This window comes from Lemur catta, chromosome 2 (assembly GCF_020740605.2).
Source record: "Lemur catta isolate mLemCat1 chromosome 2, mLemCat1.pri, whole genome shotgun sequence".
Lineage (NCBI taxonomy): Eukaryota > Metazoa > Chordata > Mammalia > Primates > Lemuridae > Lemur > Lemur catta.
The window spans coordinates 114,947,033-114,959,089 of NC_059129.1; the positions used below are offsets into that span (position 1 = coordinate 114,947,033).

At 40.2% G+C, this 12,057-nt stretch overlaps 1 protein-coding gene across 3 annotated transcripts in view; it reads left to right on the forward strand.

Moving 5' to 3' along the window:
- Window positions 1–6,299: 6,299 nt before the first annotated feature.
- The window catches only part of TRMT11 (tRNA methyltransferase 11 homolog), a 50,223-nt gene continuing 44,465 nt past the window's right edge, over window positions 6,300–12,057 (forward strand). Inside the window, exon 1 of one of the 3 annotated variants that reach the window (XM_045544312.1) lies at window positions 6,300–6,472. In XM_045544312.1, coding sequence (XP_045400268.1) covers window positions 6,401–6,472 — 72 coding nt within the window. In that variant the 5' untranslated portion in view covers window positions 6,300–6,400. Of the gene's footprint in view, window positions 6,473–10,601; window positions 10,662–12,057 lie in introns of those variants that run through there. The other 2 variants (XM_045544314.1, XM_045544315.1) reach the window with 2 other exon arrangements.

A 12,057-nucleotide genomic window follows, 5' to 3' on the forward strand; every position in this document is an offset into this window, starting at 1 on the left:
TACTAAAAACAGAGGTTCAAATGAAAGGTGTTTGATAAATTAGTTGATTACAAAGCATGAAAGGTTCACTGTAGAGAAGTGTAAACATGCTTCTTTCATGTAAAGCATAGTCTTTATTATTGGCTCATATAGATTTTGATGTCAAAAAGTCATGTACTTGATGCCTACAACTTTTATTAATTTTTTTTTTGTTTTTTAGACAGAGTCTCACTCTGTTGCCCGGGCTAGAGTGCCATGGTGTCAGCCTAGCTCACAGCAACCTTAAACTCCTGGGCTCAAGCAATCCTTCTGCCTCAGCCTCCCTAGTAGCTGGGACTACAGGCACGTGACACCATTCCTGGATAATTTTTTCTATGTATATTTTTAGTTGTCCAGATAATTTCTTTCTATTTTTAGTAGAGACAGAGTCTCACTCTTGCTCAGGCTGGTCTCGAACTCCTGACCTCAAGCGATCCTCCTACCTTGGCCTCCCAGAGTGCTAGGATTACAGGTGTGAGCCACTGTGCCTGGCCAACTTTTATTAATTTTTTAGTGTATACTAGGTACAAGTACTCCAGGTCACTAAAATGAAGCTAGTACCTGTTGGTTTATGTGTTTATGAATCAGCTCTTATTTTAGAAGTATAAATACAAAAAAACAGATGTCTGATTCAGCTTAAATCAACTTAATGAAAATATCTAAGTTCACCTCTGATGAAGGAGAATGAGATCCTCATTGTATGATTAGTTATTTAAAACCACCATAGGTAGAGATGGATCCATAATCAACAATGGTGCATTAATTAGACCAGTCTCTAAGCCAAATATTTTTTGAGTAAGTATATTTTCTATTCATATAAAATAGGTATCTCATGCTTAAAATATTCCTCCTCCCCAATCTATTCTTCTCAGTTTTCCCCATCTTTTAATGGCAAATCTAATCTTTTGTTACTCAGGCCACAAATCTTGGAGTCATCCTTGACTCCTGCCTCTCACACTTCATATCTTGTCAGTAGTACCTTCAAAATTTATTCAGAATTTGAGCATGCCTCACCACTTGTTGTCATCTTGGCCAAGTCACCATCGTCATCTCTCATCTAGATAGGAGTAGCTTCCTCACTATCTCCCTGCTTTTGTCCATTTCCACCCTACTGTCTATTCTCAATATTTACACTTTGAATAAACAGTATATGTATGCCTGTGTTCTCTCAGGCCGATAGATCCTAAATACTTTGCCCTCAGATACACACAAAAAGTTTGGGCACCAGGTGTCACCTTGAAGGGACCTGAAACAAAAATCAATTAATTCCTCTCACCTTTTCAGACACTCATCCTCTCTTGCCTTGAATATTGCTAGAATATCTTGACTAGCCTCCATGCCTCTAATTGCTCCCTTTCTAACACAGCCTTCCTCAGAGTTCTTTCTAAATAACTGACTAAATTGCTTAATTGATCATGAAATTTTCTTGCTCACCATTTAATCTCAAGATTATTCATCAGCTTTTTCAGCTTTATTTCCTGCACTTGTACCCAATATGCTAGCCATCTTTACAACTAAACTAAGCACACCTTTGAAAATCTGTTCACCCTTAAGTCCAGGTTCAAATGTCACTTCCTCTGTGAAGTTTTCTCTGATACTTTCCATCCCCAACTGCAGAAATATTGCTTCTTCAGCTTCAGTCCATGGTATTTTATTTTCCTAGCATAGACCTTGTACAATCTAGCCAAGATATAATAGGATATCTCTTGCCACTGGATTTTGAGCTCCTTTGGAGCTGGAGGATTAATTTTTAAATTTATCTTTGTATTCCCATTGGCTTAGCCCAGTGACTAATTCATATAATTCATATTAAAATACAGAAAATATATTTTAATCTTTGAGTCCCTTAAAATGTTACCATAACAAATCAAAATATGATGGAAGACTCTGATTTCAGTCAACTTTCAAACCCCAAAAGTATAATTTAGAGGTCAGCTGGATCTTCCTAGCCTTATGTCCTTCATGGCAGTATCCATGACCAATAACACTCAAGTGTGAAACCTTTTTGTGTTTGAGAAGAATCCACCCACACCAGGCATTTCAAGCATTTAATAACCAAATGTTTATATGGCTATCATATAGCTCCTGCCATCTTGCTGACTCTCTCTTTTCCTCTATCATATGGCTCCTGCCATCTTGCTGACTCTCTCTTTTCCTCTACTGCTTCTTGGCTTACCTTTGGAACACATTTATCTTATTTTCTCATTAGACTTGTTTTAATTTTCTCTGAAGCCTTAGTTTTAGTCTACATGCTTGACCCACAGGAAATCACCCAACTTAAGTAGCCTTATATTAGATAATTTCTCAGCTAAAGAGATTCTCTCAAGATTAATTCTCAACCCAGTTGGCAAGAGAGAAATATTTTTTTCTTGTTACATGTTCCTCTGAGAAAAATATTTGCAGCACTTTGCAAATTTATCACATAAATTCTCTCCCCAAAGATGGGTAAGAAGACAACAAAATATGCTATTTATCTGTGTTGCCCAGGCCTCCTGGGATTCAGAGCCCATCCATCCATCTCTCTTTTTTCCAGGCAGTTATTCTTAAACCTTAGTGTGCTTCAGAACTCGTTGGTGGGCTTCTTTAAAACCAACTGCTAGACCTACCCCCAGAATTTCTGATTTGGTAGGTTTGGAGGTGGGGGAGGATTTTGCATTTCTAAATGGTTTCTGGGTTGATATTGGTGCTATCTCTCCTAGGACCACACTTTGATAATTCCTGCCATAGTGATTCTTAAATTTGGCTGCTCATTAAAATCAACAACTGAGGAGCTTTTAAAAATCTTTATGTCCAGGCCATACCCCAGACAAATTAAATTTGAATCTCAGGATAGATTCCAGGCCGCAGTATTTCAAAAAACTCCTCAGGTAATTCCAATGTGCAGGTAATTTTGAGAATCTGTGTTCTGTGGTATTGAATGAAATTCCTTCTGGGGCTGCACTCTCAAGAAAATCCCTTTTATGTGACCTGCCATGTTCTATAATACATATAATAATTTTCCTACTAATGGGAAGCAAGTAGGGGCAAGAGATGGGGATTACTGGGAATTGTGCTTAAATAAGAATCTGTGTGATTAAACAAGCATCTAGAAGGTGAGCTGCATACCTACTTTAAGTGAGAATGTAATATTTGCAAATTACTTGCCAGAAGCTGTTCTTTGTTTAGAAATAATGCTTGCCTCTTATATTTTAGGAAGGAAAAAGGGAAGGAGGAAGGGAGGGAGGAAGGGGGGATGAAAGACCTGGCTCAAATGAGGCAATATGCTGTGATACTTTATTATCCCTGGTTCACACCTTCTGCCAAGGAAAGTAATAAATGGGGTCCCATTCAAAGACATGCAAAGCTGAAGCCTGGAGCAGAGTGGATAAATCCAGGTCTCGCTTGGCCCTGTATTTGGAGCAGAGTAAAAGAAGAATGAAACCTTTTTGGTATCTTGCAATCTTAATGTCATTGCAAACAAAAGAATCAAACTAAGGACTGGTCCAGAGAGGTAATTCTGGCAGGCCCTAGGTTAGGATCATTTCAGAAAACTTTGTATTTCAGCCACTTGCTGAGATATGAAGCAAGTTCTCTTCTAGTTTAGCTCAATCTGGCAGCCATCTTATGTTTTCCTGGAAATGTATGGCCCTTGACTATTTAAATCATGGCAGCATTAGAGTTTGCAGATGACTAGGAGAGAATGTTGAATCTCTAGCCTGTTTTCTTTCACATTTTTCTATGCACAGAACCTCCTTCACAGATACCAAAGTAGAGGGCATAGTTTGCAACTAGGGCTTCAGGTTTGTTTGGGGCAGCCTTTTGACCAGAGAATAGGATCTACTTTTCTCCACTTCTGGAGATCTTGCTTGGTGGAAATTTGGCCTCAAGGAGCTGAGTCATACTTAAATCAACTCAAGCTACTTAAGTCCAAATTCATTTCTCTGATTATTTCCTACTAGCCTCAACACTGAAGCAGCTTGTTATAACCAAAGCTCAAAATTCTCTTTTCCAATTCCGTGTCCTTACTTCCCAGGAATGGCCTCTGGTTTTTTAATAATAGGTGTGGCTTACACCAGAGGCTTTAGTGCTTGTACAATAGCAGCCTCACAGAAGGAGCCAAGTCTCTTAAGAGGTCTGTCCTAGAAAGATGGAACATGGATGGGGCTTTAGATCACTTCCCAGAAATCAGACGATGAACCTCCTTGTTCCTTACAGTACAAATTAAAAAAAAAATTGCAAGTCTCTAGTTGCTAGTTTGACTACCAACTTACAAAATCCTGACTCTCCTGCTGCTCCTTAACCATTCTACTAAATTCAAAAATTTTGAATAGGTCTGGCTATGAGTCCCTGGAAGGCAGTTTAATTGATTTCAGAGTAGTTCCACACTAACCCTAGTGGCCTGCACAGGGTTAATCTCTACTTTCCCAGACCATGTATCTAACAGTTTGAGATTCTTAATGTAGATGCTCTCCTGCTTATTTCCTGAATGAAGATTGAGTATAGATTTAGTCCTGATCCTTACAGCAAAGGATCCCAGGTGAAAAATCCGTGAAACCTAATTCCATCTGGGTTTCCTAGGTCCTGTTGTCTGATTTTCTGTCTCTACACAGCATCATATTAATCCATGCATGAAAATCAGTAACTCTTTGATATTCCCTAAAAAGTTGCCCCACCAAAATTTCATGTTTGGTAATTTTACTGAAGATTTGACAAGTTCTGCACTGCACCATCCTTCTCCTAACATTTCATTGGTTTCTATCCCACCTTGGCTTCTCTTCTCAAAGAGTAAACAACTTTTTCTTGTCTCATAGAGTACTTTTATCTCCTTTCTGATGCCTTGGGACCCAGAGACTTCTATGCTCTTCAGAGATTCACCTCAAATGGACTTAAGCCATTTTCCTAACAAAGGCAGATCTTTTGCTAATAGGAATTCTCATATAGTTTTTTGAGAGAAGAAAAATGTCTTCCCTAAATGCCATTTATTGACCCCCCTCAATATGCCAGGTGTTATATTAAAAGCTCATGAACATTATTCCACTTAATCCTTTTAACAATCCTTTTTCATAGGCGATATTATTCTATTTTTGATAAGAAAACTGATGCTCAGAGAGATTAAAAAATTTGCTTAAGACCATGTAGGTGGAGGCCGGGAACGGAGGCTCACGCCTGTAATCCTAGCACTCTGGGAGGCTGAGGAGAATTGCTTGAGCTCAGGAGTTCGAGACCAGCCTGAGCAAGAGTGTGACCCCCATCTCTACTAAAAATAGAAAGAAATTAGCCAAACAACTAAAAAGAGAAAAAATTAGCCGGGCATGGTGGTGCGTGCCTGTAGTCCCAGCTACTCGGGAGGCTGAGGCAGGAGGATCGCTTGAGCCCAGGAGTTTGAGGTTGCTGTGAGCTAGGCTGACTCCATGGCACTCTAGCCCAGGCAAGAGGGTGAGACTCTGTCTCAAAAAAAAAAAAAAAAAGAGCATGTAGGTGGTAAATGATGGAACTGAGTTTTGAATCTAAGATTGACACCACAGCATATATTCTTAGTAACTAACTACAAGCATCAACTATGTTCCTGGCACATGGTGCTGGAGATATGTTGGATACTTACTTTTTTGAACTTTGTGCAATATCACAGTGGAATGCAAAAGAAATATGTCTCAACATGGCAAAAGGCCCAGTACTCCCAAAAGCAATAGCATATATACATAGAATATGCATTGAAAATATGTTTTATAAACTGCTGCTGTAAAATCTGTGCCAGTGTGAATGGTTAGAAACAACTTTCATCGATGGCTCTAAGTTACAGCTCGTGTGAGTCTAACAAATAACACAACCTAATATTTCTTGCGGACTTACTTTGAAAAAGTTATTGTTTGGGTTTCTGTTAGCATAGAGTCAACCATGAGAGATTATTTCGATTCTCAAGATCCTTGTTCTAATTGGCGTATAGGGCATGTGCTTTTGAAAAATTGTCGCAAAAATACAAAAAGCATACTAAATGTTAAATGAGTGATCCAGAGAAGTCAGTCCCTGAAACCTGGGATGGTTGAAGTCTACAAGGAAAAGGTAAAATTTCAGTCCAGATATAAAGAGTTGTAGAGAAAGTTGCAAGCACATTCCAGGTGGAAGGATCACTGGGAACTATAATGTTTTATCGCAACCTGCTCCTGAAAACAATCCGACCGCTCGCACGAGCTACTCGTTCTTGAAGACCCCTGCGTGACAGGTAAGAGAACGCCTCCGACTGCGACCCGGGTTCAGACTCCGGGCGCGAGGAACAACGGGACACGATCCGCCTCGCCGAGCTTCCGTTTCCGGTCCTCAGGCTCTGTCTCCGTGGAGACTTGCCTCTTTAGAGAAGAGGGTGGGCCCTCGCGCGGGCCGCGCAGGCGCACGGAGGGCAGCTGCAATGGCGCTGTCGTGCACCCTGAACAGGTATCTGCTGCTCATGGCGCAGGAGCACCTGGAGTTCCGCCTGCCGGTGAGCCCGTAGTGCCCTCTGCAACTTCCGACCGGAGAGGACAGCGGAGTGGGGTTGGTGTGGGGGTGGAAGTGACCTCCAGAGCTTGACGATGCTGGGATTCCGGGATCTGTGCTTGTCGGGGCTGATCACGCGTCCTCGGTGCAATCCTTTGGCCAGTTGGGCGGGGTGAGCTTGGCGGCGGGTGTGTGAGAGAGAAGTCTGGCTGAGCACTTTCATTCATTCCTATGTCTGCGCGCCAAGTTAGGCAGGTGAATATGACGGGTCCTCTCACTCCAGGCGCTCTTCGTCTAGCGGAGGAGAGACACATCTGACAGAAATGCAGTGTGGTGTTTTAACTCAGAATATGCGAGTCAAACTCGGTGGAAGAGTTGGTGGTGGGAATTAGATGATAGAGAAGTTGGGAAGAGTGTTTTAGTTATTCATTCAAGAAACATTTTCAGTGTGCCTGTAATCGAATGTGTGGACGCCGGGGATATAGCGATGACAAAAACAGCCTCTTCCTTCAAGGAGCTTACTGTTTAGACTAACAGCTGAGCAGGCACATATCGTAGAATTATAAACTAATGTTGTTAAATGCAATGATAGAGAGATGCACAGGGGAATATGAGAGCATATAGAAGGGGAAGCTAATCCATCCGAAGGGTGGGGGATGTTGGCCTTTGAAAGGCCTTCCATTGGGAATGACACTTGAACTAAAGGATTAGTAGGAGTTAGCTGGGCCAAGGAGGGAAATATGTAAGTTAGAGTTACAAGATGTTCATTATTACTTAATCACCAGATGTGTGAAAGAGAGTGGTAAGAAGAGAGCAAGAGAGGTAGATAGGGGCCAGAAAATGCAATGCCTTGAATGCCCACCCTGGAGCTTGGGAAAGGAATTTAATGAATAGTTTTAAGTATAGAAGCGAAACAATCAATTTTTTTTTTAAATCACTTTGGCAGCAATATGGAGGATGGATTTGAGAGGAATAAGACTGGCATCAGGGACTAGTTAGGAGTCCGTTGGAAGAGTCTTGTTAATAGACTAAGCAGCCCTGACCCAGGGCAAGGGGGAAGAGAATGGGATAGGTTGGGAACATATTTAGGTGATAAAATCATTAGGTCTGGATTGATTGAATGTGGGGGGAAGAGGGACCAGTGAAGGATGACTCCTGGGGTGGATATAATAGTGTCTCCATTTAAAGTAGGGAACACAGGCAAATGTATGATTTAAATTTTGTTTATGCTGAATTTGATGTGCATGTGTGACATCAAGTGTAGATGACTAGGAGGCAGTGGATATATAAGTATGCACAGAGCATGGTAGAGTGATCTGGACTGGCAGTAAATATTTGGAGTCTTCTGCATATGAAAACTAGGAGAGAAGATGAAATTACTCAAAGAATAGTGTTAAAAGAGTAGTGGGGTAAGTACAGATGCTTGGAAGTATTGATATTAAGGGAATGTCAGAAAGGGGAGGCCATGAAGAAGATAAGCAAGTGTCAGAATAAGAAGGATGTGAGGCCACAGAAATTAGGAGGGCAAAGTTTTAGGAAGCAGGGACAAATTGATAATGTTGAATGCAGTTGTTTTTTGGTTAGAAAAGAATGAAAAAGTGTTCATTGATACTATCTATTAGAAGATAATTGGTTGGTGATTTTACTAAAGCTGTTGTGTAGAGTTTTAGCAGGAGCAGCCAGATGGCTTGGTTTAGTAGTCACTGGAAAATAAGGAAGGGGAGATAAGGTAGACTGCTCTTAATTAGAGCATAGAAGGGAAAGTAACAGATTGGTTAACAGTTTTAGGGGGACCTAGGGTCTAGGGAGGACTCCTTCCACAGAGAGATTGAGCTTGAGTGTGTTTATAGGCTGTAGGGAAGGGAAGAATGGATATAAGCGCACAGTGGGAGGTGTTACCCTTTCAATAGAAGGGGAGATTGGTCAAAGAAGAGTTAGGATGGTAACGGATGAGTTGAAGTTATTTCTTGAGAGATGATAGGCCAGCAGTTGAATGGGGAAACTGAGAAAAATAGCAGAATTTAAAAGTCATTGAAACCAAAGGAGAGAGTTGTCAAGGCTAAGTAAAATCATCAAGTAGAGAAGAATACAGGTATTAGAGCAAAGCTGAATGTTAACTGAAAGTGGAGATCACATATTTGTATTATAATTGTGCAAAGATTCTGTGATTTTCTTCAGTATTGCTCAACTCATTGGCCTAAGGAGTATGAAAGAAGATTGTAGCATTGATTCAGTATTAATGTTTTAAGTTTCATGGAGGAAATCATTTTTAATTAAGTCTTAATTGATAAAGAAGATGTTCTCTTAGTGAAGGGGACTGGAAAGCCCACTTCTTTAAGAAACAAAAGTAGGCTTAAAGGCACAGAGGCGTGGTTGGTTGGCAATTTGGGATACTTGGCAATAGAGGATGAAGTAGTGGGCAGTGAGACTACAGAGGTGGTAGGATCCAAATTTGGGAGTGTTTTGATACCATTCCAAAGAGTTTGGATTTTGTTTTAGATTTAATGGGGAGCCACTGACTTTTTTAGCCAAGAAATGACAAGATCATTTGTGTTTTAGAACGATAATTGTGGAGTACCAGAGAAAAGATACCACTTAAAGGAGCAATCCCCAACCTCTTTGGCACCAGGAATCAGTTTCATGGAAGACAGTTTTTCCATGGACCTAGGGGTAGGGGGCTGTTCAGGATGACTTAGCTCATTACATTCATTGTGCAGTCAAACCTCTCTGCTAATGATAATCTGTATTTGCAACCACCTCAGCTCCACCTCAGATCATCACGCATTAGATTCTCATGGGGAGCAGGCAACTTAGATCCCTTGTATGTGCAGTGTACGGTAGGGTTTGCGTTCCTATGAGAATCTAATGCCACCACTGATCTGACAGGGCAGAGCTTATGCAGTGATGCGAGTGATGGGCAGCAGCTGTAAATACAGTTGAAGCTTCTGGGGAGCAGCTGTAAATACAAATGAAGCTTGGCTGCTGGCTCTCTGCTCAGGTCACCTGCTACTCACCTCCTGCTGTGTGGCCGGTTCCTTACAGGCCACAGACTAGTAGTGGTGTGTGCTGGGGGTAGGGGGGGAGTTGTGACTGTAGACTTATACTAGAGTGGGACTTGGTAGAAGCCAAGGAGGGTGAGTGCCTAAAGTAAGGTAATGCAGTGAGAATGGAGTGATTAGGCTGTGCTCTCCAGAATCATATCCCTAGCACGTGGTGATTTTACCAGTTTTTGCCACTTAAATTCTTCTTACTGTATTACCCTAGTACCAGCTTAATCTTCCAGAAGCTCAGTTCTATTTAATGTCCTCATTGTCCCATGTATACAACTCCTTAGTCTGGTATTCAAGGCCCATCACTCCACCACTGCATGGTTCTCTTCTTCATTCTCCCACTTTCCCCAAGTCCTTATTGCTGCTACAACGCACTACCCATTATTCCCTGAACTATGCCCTCCATTTTCCTGCTTTGACCTTTACTTCCCGTGCTCTCATTAGTCTGGTTGGAGTCTTTCCTCTTCCAGTCTTTGATCTATTGACTTTAGTCAATATTCATTTAGATTTATCTATGTATTTATTTTAGGTTTATATTTTCCACATGATTCTTTTTCAGATCTGTAATTTCCTTTTTGTAGTTTTTCCTCCTCTGATGAAATTCTTAATTTTTGTCTTTTACCCCATTCAATACAGAAAGCATAGTTATGTTAAAGTATGTGACTGTTAAAAGGGGTCCTGTTGGTCTGTTTCTATTGTTTATTGTTTCTTTTGGTTCTTTTTCGTATGTGTTCTGGGTTATTTTTGAAATGTGTGCCAGATGCTGTATTTGAAAATTTATTTGAAGAAATAATTTAAGGCCTAGGATGATATGCATCCTCTTGAAGAAGATAGGACCACATAAGAGCATGAGTTATCTAGGATCACTTTAACTCATTTTCAGGCATTGAACTCTGTTTGTGTTCTGATTCCCACATACTCCCTAGGGTCTGTAGCTTTTTGGGATCCTAATCTGAACTGGGTGGTTTATCAAGTCTCCTTTGTCCCCCATGTGTGGCCCTATCATTTTTTTTTTTGTTTGTTTGTCTCCATCAGGTTGTCAGAAGGGATGTTTACTCTCATATCTGCTTTTGGAACTGATAAATGTCTTAGAGAAAAAGTGGCTCCACCTTGGAATTTCTGTTCTGCCCTGGATGTGGTTTGGTAATTCTTGATATCTTTCTATGCCTTCAAGTAGATGTCCAGCTTTTGTAGCTCTTCTTAGCAGGAGGCTTAATCTGAATTACGTAGTTTGCCATCCCTGGAAGTGGAAGTCCTCTGTCATTGATTTAGATTCTTCCTGTTTTTTAGGGCTTAAGTCACCATGAAACATCCCTTCTAAAACTGAAGTAATCTTTTCCTCTTTTGTACTCTAATACTTTTTTGCTTTTACTTCTTTAAGAACGTGTACTGTTTCACATCCTTCAGTTGTGAGGTTAAATGTTTTATTTCTCTTAGAACTTAAGCTCCTGAGGATAAATATGTGTTTATTTGTATGTAGCTCGTATTAGTTTCTTAATATGTTGAGTTGAGTGAAATAGGATCCCTTCTGGGGAAGGCAGTTAAAAGGATAGTCTGTACTTTTGGGCCCATCTACTGCAATAAAACTGGTAGGCAACAAAGCTGTAATGAGAAACTGCCTTTGTGAATTAAAATGTGAGATTAGAAATGTGTGGTCCAATTTTATCTCTGATAGAGTTTAATTAGGGCCAATTTTAGTTGGCAGCTGTCTTATTGTACTAAAAGTAAAATTTAGACACCTGGATTTTACTGCTGGTCTTGAAACAACCTAATGGTTCAAAGAATGAGTGGCTGCAATAATTGAAAAGTTCATGTGAGTTAATATATCACATGTGCCCCAGATCATGCCATGTTTGTATATCCAATGCTCAATATAGATTCTCTTTTGTTCCTAATGTAGAAAGATTCTTAACTGGAAAATGAATTTGCCATACAATTAATGAAAATTTTATGTTTTGCTTTGCCAGGTTGGTGATGGAGTAGTTTAAACATGTTTTGCTTTTAAATTTGAAACTGAGGTTATCATATTTATTCTCAATTTTAAGTGGTTGCTTATGTTTTGGGTAGTAGAACTAATGCTATGCTATACAACTTCTGATAATCCATCACTTTTAGGATCTTTGTGTTATTACCTGTTGCTGATTTTTAACAGTGTATTTCAGGTGCAGCCAGCAAACTTGGGTGTTTTAACTTGGTTATGGTTGGATGTATTCAATGTAAAGCTGATTTTGCAACACGCTTTAATATAAAATGATCTTGGAGTGGGAAACTTCCTGGTCTGGGTATATGTTTCAATTTTAATGGCTGTGGCTCATGGTGGGCTTGGTATTAAAGGCTCCTTCTGGTTGGGAGGAAAGAGGGTTGTCAGCAGCCAATAGTGGAGCTATTTACTTATTATTGGGTTACTTCCTCATAAGATCTACACAGAGGAGTGGGATTCTACTCTCTTTATGTTATTTAAGGAGATAATTTGTTGATAGTACAAATCATAAAATTTGTATAGTCATCTTGTGTTTATCAATATAAAGTGATGGCTTCA